Raw genomic sequence first — 13,207 nt, 5'->3', positions numbered from 1 at the left:
AATCTTTTTCGGATGAGCAGTTGTTCGCAGTTCAGGAGGAAGAGCCATGGTTCGCAGATATTGTGAACTATCTTGTCAGCAATATAATGCCTTCTAATATGAATACAGCTCAAAAGAAGAAGTTTCTGTATGAGGTGAAGTGGTACATATGGGATGAACCGTATTTGTTTAGACAGGGAGCTGACCAGATCATCACGAGATGTATCCCATTCCGTGAGACGGAGGGGATATTACGAGACTGCCACTCCACAGTTTATGGTGGACATTATGGTGGTGAGAAGACGGCAGCTTGTATTCTGCAAGCAGGTTTTTTCTGGCCTACTTTGTTTAAGGATGCTCATCAGTTCATTTTAAGGTGTGATCGTTTCCAAAGAGTGGGGAATCTTACGAGCAAGGATGAGATTCCGTTAAATGTTATGCTTGAAGTCGAGGTCTTTGATGTTTGGGGAATCGATTTCATGGGGCCATTTGTTTCATCCTGCAATAATCAGTACATCTTGCTGGCAGTCGATTATATCTCAAAATGGGTAGAAGTCAAGGCTCTACCGACGAATGATGAAAAGGTAGTGTTAAATTTTCTTCATAAGCAGATTTTCACAAGGTTTGGAACGCTACGAGTAATCATAAGTGATGAGGGGTCGCATTTCTGCAACCATAAGTTCACTTCTATGATGCAGCGCTACAATGTGAATCATCGTGTTGCTACTGCCTATCATCCGTAAACGAATGGTCAAGCGGAAGTGTCTAATAGAGAGATCAAGCGCATTCTAGAGAAAGTTGTTTATCCATCAAGGAAGGATTGGTCTTAAAAGCTCGATGAAGCTATTTGGGCTTACAGAACAGCATACAAGACTCCACTTGGGATGTCCCCGTTTCAACTTATTTATGGTAAGGGATGTCATTTACCTGCGGAGCTTGAGCATAAAGCCTATTGGGCGTTGAAGAAGTTGAACCTTGATCTAGATGCAGCTGGAAAGAAGCGAATGCTTCAGTTAAATGAACTTGATGAATTTCGACTCCAAGCGTACGAGAACAACAAAATGTTCAAGGAAAAAGTGAAAAAGTGGCACGACATGAAGCTATATCCTAAGTCATTTGTGCCGGGGCAGCAAGTTCTCTTATTCAACTCTCGTCTCCGACTTTTTCCTGGAAAGTTGAAATCAAGGTGGTCTGGACCTTTTATCGTCAAAACTGTGTTTCCACATGGAGCGGTGGAGATTTTTGAGAATGATTCAGGCCAAGCATTCAAGGTTAATGGTCAGTGTTTGAAGCATTACTATGGGGACACGACAAACCGGGAAGTGGTTAGTGTCGTTTTATTGTCACCTTGAGCGAAGTACACTACGTCAAGCTAATGATGAAAAAGAAGCGCTTCTTGGGAGGCAACCCATGATTTGTTGTTATAGGAACCCTTAGAAGTTAGTAACCTATCCAAAACCACAAAAAAATCAGAAAAACCAGGGCAAAAAAATATTTTTCCAGAAGGTCCTTGAGCGACCGCTCAGCAAGCTGAGCGCCCGCTCAGCTCTGCTGAGCGACCGCTCAGGGCCCGACTGCCTGATTTTTTTTAAGCCTTAGAAAAATTCAAAAAAATCATAAAACACAAAAATCAAAACACAAACCCACTACCCACGAATTATTTTCCCATTACCCACATTTTTAACCCTCAACCTCACTCCTAATCAAATTTTAACCTAATCTCTACCCTATATTTACATACAACTATCCCATATACTCCCCCATACACTCTCAAACCTTAAACACTCTCCCATATTCAAAAACATAAATCTTAAGCACTTTTTCTCAGTTTCAATGGTACCCAAGAGATCCAGGATGATTGCTAGCAGCAGCACTGTTCTTACTGCTGATTCTTCGAGGGGTACTGCTGCGAGACCTCGTTTGTATGATAGGGCTGCTGAGGAGGAGTATACTAGGCTTCCGGGTAAGCCGATTTTGAAGGAGAAGGGATTCTTGCCATCGGGGAGGGATGGTGAGTTGTTGTCGATGATTGCTGAAAAGGGTCGGATTTCTTTCTGTGAGTCACCAGAGGCAGTTCCGATGAGCGTGGTTCGCAAGTTCTATGTGAATGCAAAGGCTGAAAAGAATGGGTTTTCTGTTGTGTGGGGCTGACGGTGGATTATCATCCTGCGGCAATTCACCGTGTGATTGGGCAGCGACAGAGGAAGCCCACGGAGGAGAATTGGAACCAGAAGACTGCTGAAGATTTTGACTTGGATTTGATTTGTGCTACTCTCTGTAAGCCGGGCACGGTTTGGACGTTCAAGACTGGGACTAACGAGTATCGTTATTTTCCGGCGATTGCGATGAATAGGTATGCCCTTGCATGAAATGCCTTTATTTGTGCTAATATTCTGCCTACTTCACATGCACATGAGATTACAGTTGAGCGAGCACAGTTGTTATGGGGTATTTTGAATGAGGAATACTATGTGGACCTTGGTGAGTTCATCTACCAAGGAATTCTGAAGTTTTTGAGGGGAGCGAAGCACATGAACATCCCTTATGCATCTACTGTTATAAAGCTTTGCCGAGCAGTGGGAGTTCAGTGGCCTTCTCACGAGCAGTTACAGCTGTCGGCCGCTCCTATTGATTCCGGGACTCTGAGTGCGATGCAGGAGTGGACTGGTGGAGAGCCCGAGGAGAATGGGTTGGGTTATCGTCTTCAAGGAGGGCGTCCAGCAGCTGGTGCTACCATGGCGAGACCGGGGCGTGATGAGGCAGGCTCTTCTAAAGCTCAGGAGGGTGCTGGGATGGCTGATGCCCAGTATAGGAGGCTGTCGAGGAGGATGGATGTTATGTACGAGACGCAGAGCAGGTTTGCTCTGGAGCTCACCCTTGCACTTGGGACTGCTTTTAGAGGCCTTGGAGCTGACATCCAGTGGCCCGTTTTTGGTGAGGACTCTGCGTATCCGCCTCCTAATACTCCAATCTCTGAGGGTGATGATGCTTTCTCCGAGTAGGTATACCCTGTGTTCCTTTCTACTACCTTCACTGGAGAGAGTGAAGATTTTAAGTTTGGGGGTGGTAGTTAAGGAATATTTTGTGTGTGTGTCATATAGTTGCATATTTATGATAGTTTAGTTCATATAATTACATATATTTGCCATATAGTTTTTTTATTTTATTTTGTAGCTTTATTTATCATGTCATGTAGCTCATGCATATACCATGATCCCTTTTGCGTTGCTTTACCAATTGATTTGTGATCTTGATGCGAGTGTAGTGATAGCGTTAGAGTGATGTTGAGTCTTGTAGGTTGACGTGCATGCTAGAAACACTTGTAATTTCACTAAGTCTTAGAGAATGCTTAAGGACTAGATTGTTGTCATGGTTTGATGGTTTTCAAGGTTAATCAATTGATTATGCTTAGAATTTATAATAGGTTCTTAGTGATAAAAGGTATGAAAAGAAAAATTGGAGTAAAAATTGGAATTCATTGCTAATTATGGCTAGGCGTCAAATGGCTAGTAGTCGGCTCGTATTTTTATGCGAGTAGTCTAGGGTTGAGCAAGATGGAGCGAAACGCACTTGCTCAGAAATTTGAAAAAAAAAACAAAATAAAGAGTTAATGCATAATTGATCACGAGTGGGCTCTTTGGTATTCGAGTTATTAAGTTCTTAGGGGACTTTGTGCCTAGTGACCTAAGGCTTTTATAGTCTGGGATCCGCTAACCTAACGCTCGCTAAATGGATGCCATTGCATAAGTCTTTTGTGAACCTCACTCATTGCACAGTCAAATAAGCATTTGTTGTTGTTGAATAAAAAACATGATTCCGTAATAAGCTCCCGTAATCTTGAAGTGTTATAAGTCATTTTGTGCCTAAAAATTATTCTTTGTATAACCATGTGATTACCTTGAGGATAGTCGAGTTATGATAATTAATCTAGTTTCGAAGCATATCTGTTAAGCATCCGCACACACCACGTTTCTGGCTGTATGTTAGTTTGCATAATTTGATTGATCTTTATTCGCCTAATTGCATTTGTTGAGATGTCATGAGTTGGTTGGTTTGGTCGTAGTAAGGGGGGTCGCTATATTTCATATAGATTGCATTCATGCATATTTTTGTTTTGTTTTTGAGTCTGTGACGCTTGAGGACAAGCATCGATTTAAGTTTGGGGGTGTAATAAGTGGCATTTTATACCACTTAGAACGTCTTATAATAGCTTGAATTGATGTCTTGAAATCAAGTATTTTGTGTATTTGATGCGTTTTTCTAGTGTTTGTGCATTTCAGGGTATTACTTCCATTTGTGGAGAGATTTCATCAAGAATAAGCCTCAGTATGTGTTTGGCATTGCGAGTGGGAAGTTAGGAGCAGAATGCAGTGAAGAACAGGAGCAAAAATAGAGTATTTTCCCGAAGGGGTCTGAGCGCCCGCTCAGCTCTGCTGAGCGACCGCTCAGGAAGCTGAGCGCCCACTCAGGATTGCTGAGCGGCCGCTCAGGGACGTAAATTAAAATAATTATTTTTAGACTCCTAATTCTGTTGAGCTTCCAACTTCTGAGATAGCTGGGTTTTGTGGGACTCCCATATAAGTAGTTTTCAGAGACGTTTCACGTGTGTTGAATCGTAGTATCAATCGAGGAGCGAGGAGATAAGGAAGAAGACCGTTTTAGCATACCGCGACGAAGAGGAAGCATAGTTTCTTGTGATTCTTTATTTCGTTGTAACAGTGGATGCTAGTTTTCTTTACTTTGAACCTATTTACTCTTGTGACGTACTTTGGTTTAATATAAGTAGTTTATTTAGTTATTTTCGTGTATTTTTTATCATGTTTTCATATGAACCCATGGTGACGATGAGTTCAATCATAGGCTAATCGTGATCATGGGGTCGTAACGGATTTGCTATGGAATTCTTTATTTAGTTGTTTAATACCTTAGTGTGTGATGATTGTATGATATCTAGTATTGGTTGTGCTTATTCGTCTTATGTGCGTCGCGAACATATAAGATAGGTTGTTAATCTCTTGTGAAGCGACAACGGATCTTGAGGTTTAGAACTTGCCATGCTAGTATAGGTTCATGTATGTGTATGCATGATTAGTGGGTAACTCTAACCGTTTTACTTGCCCTGTGTAATCATAAGGAATAACTTGTGCTTAAATCGTTATGTTGTCAAATTCTGTCTATATATAGGGTCTCAACATAATTGATGCCTATTCAACTTATATCTTAATTGTGGATGTTTGGTAGAATGGTATTAGTACAATGAAAGTTGGCTTTTATCAGTTTCGTGTTATTCGATTAAAATCATCATCGTTACGTGCTAAGGGTAATAACAATAACTATTGAAGGAAGTAGTAATGAAGTTGTGATCTCATGTGTGTTTAATATTGTTAATTCAAGTGTCAATTAAGTGCTTAATTCTTGTAGTTAATTCTAGTTAATAATTAGTTAATCAAATCTATGTGTTATTGTCTTGACATTGAAAAGTAATCATACATTGGTGAGTGAGTGTTAATTAAACATAATTAGTCTGAGTCTCTGTGCGAACGAACTAGAAAGTATTCTAAATTACTTGCGAACGCGTATACTTGCGTGTATTATTAGCGTGTGTTTTCCGCCCTAACAATGCCCTACCGTAACAATCTATTATATCTATTGTAACATAAATTTATTTTAATTAACCAACATTAGATTTTATAATGCCATGCTATATCTAAATATACTTCATACTAGAATAGGATAAAGCAACGGTTAATATTAAAAATTTTAATATACATGCTCTGTGTATACAATAATCCCAATACCAAAATAAAATCTCCAATACATATCCAAAATACTACAAAAACCAATTAAAATTACAACAATTTGATCGATCAGTAAAGTTAAAACGACAATTCAAAATAGTTGAATCAGCAGATCAGTAAAATTCATTATCAAAGCTTGGTGACTGCGGCGTAAACCTAAGAAAATGACTCTGCTAAAAACACGTAATAATGTGTATTGACCTTGGTCCCGAATCTGCACATTGGAATATGAATGAGAAAAAGGCATAAAAACTAGAAAAGGAAAGAATGAAAATTGATGGTTTTTAAACTTTACCTGCAATGAATGACAAAAATCAGCAGATGGTTTGGTTTGTTACTTTCCGCATACTTGTTCAGCATTAAAATATAGTGTGACATTATGATCAAGCCCCCTGTCATTTTCTCTGTATCATCATTCTCCCTAACGCCTTGTCCGTTCTTACCTACAGGATTTGGTTGCTGAAAATATATATATTTATTAACCAACAGTTATCATATCTTGAAACCAAAGAAAATTAAATCAAATTTGCTTTATAGCTCATAGGTAAGTATCTTTTGGGAATGCAAGACCTGAGCAGATCCACCTTGACTGTTTTCATGAATTTTCAGTATTTTTTAAATAAAAATATATGTTCTGCTTTGGACTATTCTGAATAGTTAATAAATTCTTTGAAAGAAATCGCTTATCTTTCAATCGTACCTTATCAGATAAACATTCAGCTCTTGCGTTAATCTCAGCACCTGAACCTGGAGCTTTGGTTTTTGGTTTGATCGTGACTGCCTTTTTCTTGAACACCCTAAACAGGACATTGAGAATTTGCAATTGTCATAATTATTTTTTATGTTGCCTTTTACTTTATAAATTCTTCACATAATTATGTTTTCACATCAAAACAAATCGAGTAGTTGAAACAACCATGGTAAATAAAAACCTTGCTCTAACATAAAATCCCAAAATTAACAACATCAAGATCATAGGTTTTTACCAAAATTCCAACAACCTTGCTTTAAGAAACCAAAACAAATTCCTGAAAAATAAAAATAAACATAAACCCAGTAAAATACATAAATATCTTGTATATTCTATAAAACAAAAAAAATGCACAAATTTAACAACTGGAAATAACAAAAATCCAATAAAAAATGAAAAAAATAAGCAATAACTGTAAAAAAAGAGAAAACTAACCAAACCTCTCTGGACACCATCAGGCTTAATCTGAAGAGTGGATGATTATTACAGCTTAAATGACCTCAAGAAACCACATTAAATCAAAATCTGGTAAAACACAGTGACTTTACTTCATAAGACATGAGTTGTCAATTTACCTTGTCAGGAGGTATGTCCTTCGCCTCTTGAACCTTCAATTCTATTGATAAATTGCTCATATCTACCAAGACGCCTTTAAGTTGAATAGTACTAGGAAAATCTCATCGGTGTCTCCCAAATATGATTAATGGGCTCTCTAATAGAAGGCCAAGTATACATGAAGGATACAACTGCACAATTATCAAAAAATCAGAACTAAGATTCTATAAGATTATTCAGATTCAGATCTAAATAAATGTAACTAAAAAATAAAAGAAATTAAAGCATAAAAAAATGGTAGCTCATTTCACGACATGGACAAGGTAATAAGGGAAACTGTGTTACATATCGTACGAAGTTCCGAGAAAGAAGCAATATACATTACAATTTAGTAAAATGTTAATGGTCAAAGGTATAAGAATGCAGAACTACGTGACCACATGTGTGTAGTGTTCATTGCAATGTACAACCTATGATGAATCCATGATACCAAATAAAACAACGTCTTATTAGTACATCCTTGTTATGCAATTGAAGTAGGATACGCTTGGGACTAGACAACACTAATAATTCTGAAAGTTAGTGAGAAATTAACTCAATGCATAATACTTACCTCAACACTAGATTTAAATCATATTATATGTTACACTGATCATTCACTAGTAAATCAGAATATAATTTAATACTAATTTATGATAATAGTTCTATTTTAATATTTTTTTTAAATTAAAAAAGTATCTAATGTAACACTAGTTGTTGGTGTTACATGTTGTGCAACACCGGAAATTCTCCGCAACACTAGCTTTATAGCTATTGTAACACGACAAGAGAGGTGTTACAATAGGCCAAAAATCTCTTAGCTAATGTAACACTCCTTGTAACACTTGCATTACAGTAGCCCACTTATGGCGTAGTGATAGGAGATGTCTAGTCTACTTTTTCTAGTAGTGATTTAGATAATCTTACCAATGAGTGGCCTACATAATGAAGCTTCTACCCTGTTTGTTCAAACACAAAATAGATTATGGGTGGCAACCCAGTCCACATACAAAAGTCCTGTCAATTGCGTATGCAATAGAATTATGACCTTGCATTGATCATAATTAAAATTGTATTTGTGTATTTCTAATAGATTGGATTTACATTGAACTTTGTATTTACAAAATATTGAGATAACTAAGGAATTGATTAGAAACTAAGAACTAATAAATCTTCAAGGTAATTTGATTAGCTCAGTATATAATAAATCAATAATAGAAATAATGATAACTTAAACAAAAGGTCACACCCGCTTAAATATAACTTCTCTCTGGTGAGATAGTGATGGTTTGATTTCAAGAGAAGCAAACCAAGTAGAGAGGATAACCTGCCTTAGAAATGAAACCAAGTAGAGATGACAACCTACCTTGTAGCAACCGCTTCACATAAGTTAAAACTATATGATAAAACTTCAATTTTTCCTATTTTTGGATCTTTCTGTTAAACTAAGTTCCGAAAAGAAATCATTTAAACGCTATAGAACATGAAGGAAAAGTGAAAACATATTTATAAAGCTTTTTTAATTCAATAGAAAAAATATAGAGTTCGTACCTTAATAGAAGAAACCAACTCCCAAACTTAATAAACTCCCGGATCTGTTGAGAGAAATAATAATATTTATACAAATTAGGAAGAAAGATTAACCCAATCTTGTTAAATAAAGAAGGGTTCAACTAATTGTAAAAATAAAACTAATAAATTGAAGGTGTGTTGAACTAATTTTGCTCTATTTGTACTTAATTGAAATTAGGGTTTATACATTCTTAGAATGGGAGGTGTGTTATGAAATTAGGGGTAAATTCAGGGTGGAAGAGGGAGAGAGAGAGAGAGAGAAATAGAGAGAGAGAGAGAGAGAGAGAGAGAGAGAGAGAGAGAGAGAGAGAGTCGGGAAAGGTGAAGTGAAGTGAGGGGAGAAGAAAGGGGGAAGTGGGATAGAATTTTGGGTGGGGGAAATTAGAAGTTTCACTGAGGGGGAATGTATATAATTTTAATGTAGCCGTTCTTTTTAGTTTTTAAAAAAATTGAGATTAGACAACAGCCATGTTTTAAACCAATGTCTACAAATCCTTTAACATTGTTTAAAATTCAAGTAATGTTAAAATACATGTTAACATCAATGGCTATTCAGACCGTTGTTAAAAGGGTGATGTCTTTTGCTCTGTTTCTTGTAGTGCAACAATCTAGCTAAGAATGATTACTCTTTGTTTTTAAAGCATAACGGTGATCTTATTACGATGGTAGCAGTATACGTAGCTGATATCATTTCGACTAATGTTAATATACATGTTATCAATGAGTTGAAATAACATCCTGATAATGTCATGCCTTATGTATACTTTCTTAGAATTGAAGGAGATACTTTGATCATGGTATTTCTTTGACACAAAAGAAATTTACCAAGGAACTATTGGCAGAAGCAGGAAAAACTAATTACAGAACTGTAGTTACACCATTCCCTATTAATTTCAAATTGTAAGCTAATGAATGTGAAGTTTTTGATAATCCTACTCTTTACAGATGCTTGGCTGGAAAACTTAACCTCTTGAATCTAATTAGACCTGACTTGGCTTACACTGTGCAACACTTGCGTTAGTTCTTTCAGCAACATGTTAAATCACCTTATAAGGCTTTAATGCATGTAATAAAGTTTGTAACATCAACAACTGAACAAGGAATATTACTAAAAGAAGAAGATCAACTAGTATTGCAAGAATATTCATATTCAGATTGAGGTACTTTCTTGGATACAAGAAGATTAACATCTGGTTATTTGTTAATATTGGGAAAGTCACCAATTAGCTGGACGTCTAAGAAGTAAAGTATAGTGTCAAAACGCTCATCAGGAGTATAATATAGAGTAATATTTGCAGTAGAAGCTAAAGTGACATGAATGGTAAGGCTGCTGGAAAAATTGGGAGTAAAATGTTTAAAACATGTCACATTGCATTGTGATAACAAAAGTGTAATTCGCATAGCTAAGAATCATGGACACAATGAAAGGACTAAAAATAGTGAGATGAATGTGTACTTTATAAGAGATAAGTAATGAAATTTTTATTGCGGATATCTTACTTCCCTACTAAAATGCATATAGCAGATGTGTTCACTAAGATACTACCATTGGACCATTTCAATGAATTAATATCCGAAGTCGGCATGACCAAGATGATGCCTAGTTTTAAAGAGGGTGTTGAAAATAAATGAGAAAGGACTTAATGAAGCTTATTGTGCACTTGAGAAGAAGAAAAATAAAACCGAGAGTTAGTTACAAGAATGAACATCTAGACATTTCACATCATCAAACAAGTCACAAAAGATACAAATCGAAAGCTTAACAGTGACGTTAATCAGTTAGGAAAATGAATCTCACTCCCCTAACTTCTCCCCCCTCTCTCCCTCTCTTCGGATGATAAATCTCTCTAGTTATGTTCGTGTATCCTTTTTTACAATCAGTACATAGTGATGTATGTTGGGAATTGGCTAAGTCGAGAATCAACATCTGTCTAACAATCAGGATATGATCAACCATCTGGATATGATTATCCGTTGAAAGCTTCATTGTCATTCATTGAAAATCTATTTAGTCATTCGTTGATGCTTACATATGAATATCCGTCGAAGCTATAACATATATCTATTGATCATCTTGTCCGTTCATAATGACTTGCATGACAAGTCAAAGCTGCGAGATAAATCAGAATGTGCTGATTTATGGGATCGTAGTTGATTTAGATATGTATAGAAAGTAGAAGAGCTATATTGTAACATATCTTGTATGTGATAGATATTGATTGTGGCTATGTAGTATATAAAGATAGAATAGGTTATCACATAAAAGAATGATAAGTGCTTAACTCGAGTATTCGTATAACCTAGCAGCTCTTAAGAATATTATTCTTGAGAGAGTTCTGTAACAGTTTATTAAAGATTAATATAAACTATTATTTGATTTATCTGTGCTTAATTTACTTCCATAATATATCGATTTGTTTAGTAATTATATCTAGCACCTCTTAAATAATTACTTTACTGGGCAACAAGTGGTATCAGAGTGGTCAAATAAATGTTAATTTGAAAAGGTCAAGATGTCTGGAAGTAAGTATAAAGGCATGAAAATTCCCATCCTGAAGAAAGCTGATTACTCTACATGGAGTTTAAAGATGCTGATGTTTCTGGAAGCAATTGATGATGCATATGTTGATATCATCAAAATAGGAACGAGGCCTCTTACTATAGACTCTAGATAGGGGGTTAGTGCTCCTTATTATATGGAAAATGTGGCTATGACCCCAGATGTTCCTGAACACTATATCAGGAAAGAAAAATCAAAGTGGTCAGATCCGGAGAAGGCTTCAATGCTTAAGGATGCAAAAGTCAAGAATATTCTACATAATAGTTTGGACAATGTGATGTCCAACATGGTGATTACCTGCAAGACTACAAAAGAGATATGGGATGCCTTGGAGACACAGTGCCAAGGTACAATGGCAATAAAGAAGAATAGAAGAGTTGTTCATGTGCAAGAATATGAGCAATTTTATGCCAAAGCTGATAAATCAATTACTAACATCTATGATAGATTTATAACACTAATGAATGATCTATCTTTGGTTGGACAAGAGTATGATGGAGAAGTCTCAAACATCAAGTTTCTGAGATCTCTTCCAGAAGATTGAGATACACGATCCTCAATAATCAGGCATCAATATGGTCTTGATTCACTGACTCTGGATGAAGTTTATGGGATGCTGAAAACTCATGACTTGGAGATCCAGCAAAGGAAGAATAAAAAGGGTCAGAAGATGAAGGATGTGGCTCTAAATTCTGAGACTCATAAAGGCAAGAAAAAGATAAGTGAGAGGTCAAGATGAAGGAACATAGTGGAAGAGTCAGATACTAATGAATCATCAGATGCTGACAGCGATATTGACGAGGATTCTGAGATCGAACTGGATGATCCTCAAGTTGTTGAAATGGCTGCAATGCTGGTGAAAGGCTTCAGAAGTATGAGGTTTACAAAACCACAAAGGAAAGGTGGTTTTAACAGAAAGTATTCTGGGGATGGCAAATGCAAGTTCAGAAAGAATGATGGACAATACACCAAGGGAAGGAAGTTTGACAAGACCAAGGTGACTTGTTACAACTGCAATGAAAAAGGACATCTGGCTACTGAGTGCCCCAAGTCAACTAGAAAAGCTTTAGTCACAAAAAAATCCAACAAATACTGGATGGAATCATCAGGAACTGATAATGATAATGAATGTTATACACTCATGGCAACTCCTGGAGAGGATACTTCAGGAACTGATAAGGTACCTTCAGTTGTATCCCCTATTGATACTAATAATCTATCTAAACTGAAAACTTTTTTATATTCTCTGCATGTCATATTTAAAAGTAAGAGTATTGAATGTGACAGTTTGATTGATGTTAATAAGATGCTTAGAGAAATAAATGATTTCTTAGAAGTTGAGTTAGTATGCATGCATGAAAATGAAAAGGCATGTAAAAAGGCCTAACATAATGAAATTCAGATAAACATCAAATATATCGGGCTTGAGAAAGTACTTCAGAAAGAAAGAGAAGTGTTTAAAACATGGATGACTTTTGGAAGAAAAGTTCATAGTTTCATCAGTGATAAGAATTGGAAAGAATGTCTAGGTAATAATAAATTTACTAATAGGACTCTACTCCTGTTAAATTTGTAAGAACTGATAAAAATGGAGTGAAGTCTAATTATGAAGTTGGTTCTACCTCTAAGAATCCTTGATAAGAAGAAAGATGAACCTAGAGTTTCTGATAAAAAGAAAGAAGAGCCTAAAATATAAGAAAAGAAAAGCAAAAATATAGGACTTATTTTTAAAAATGAGTTAGACAAGAAAATTTGTGACGTAACTGCTAGGACTCACAAATCTAGGTCTGAGAGAGGTAGAAATGGTAAACAATAAATAAATAAGGAAAGCAATTATAAGTCCATTCCTGATGCTCCTAGAAAATCTTGTTTTAACTGTGGTAATACTAATCATATTTCTATTGATTACAGGAAGCCTAAAAAGGAAGTCACTAAGATTCCTGAGTCTGATAT

The 13,207-nt window shown here is 36.2% G+C and overlaps 1 protein-coding gene across 1 annotated transcript; it reads left to right on the top strand.

Moving 5' to 3' along the window:
* Nucleotides 1–11,390: 11,390 nt before the first annotated feature.
* LOC141692889 (uncharacterized) lies at nucleotides 11,391–11,798 on the top strand. The gene has a single exon (XM_074497845.1). The coding sequence runs from the start codon at nucleotides 11,391–11,393 to the stop codon at nucleotides 11,796–11,798; it is 408 nt and encodes a 135-aa protein (XP_074353946.1).
* The last annotated feature ends 1,409 nt before the right edge of the window (nucleotides 11,799–13,207 follow it).

This window comes from Apium graveolens, chromosome 2, assembly GCF_009905375.1.
Source record: "Apium graveolens cultivar Ventura chromosome 2, ASM990537v1, whole genome shotgun sequence".
Classification (NCBI taxonomy): Eukaryota; Viridiplantae; Streptophyta; class Magnoliopsida; order Apiales; family Apiaceae; genus Apium; species Apium graveolens.
Note: the sequence above shows the minus strand (reverse complement) of the source record. Positions and strands in the feature narration are given on the sequence as shown.

Bases quoted from the DNA above. Each gene is read 5' to 3' on its own strand.
- LOC141692889 (XM_074497845.1), top strand. From the start codon at position 11,391: ATGGAAAATGTGGCTATGACCCCAGATGTTCCTGAACACTATATCAGG.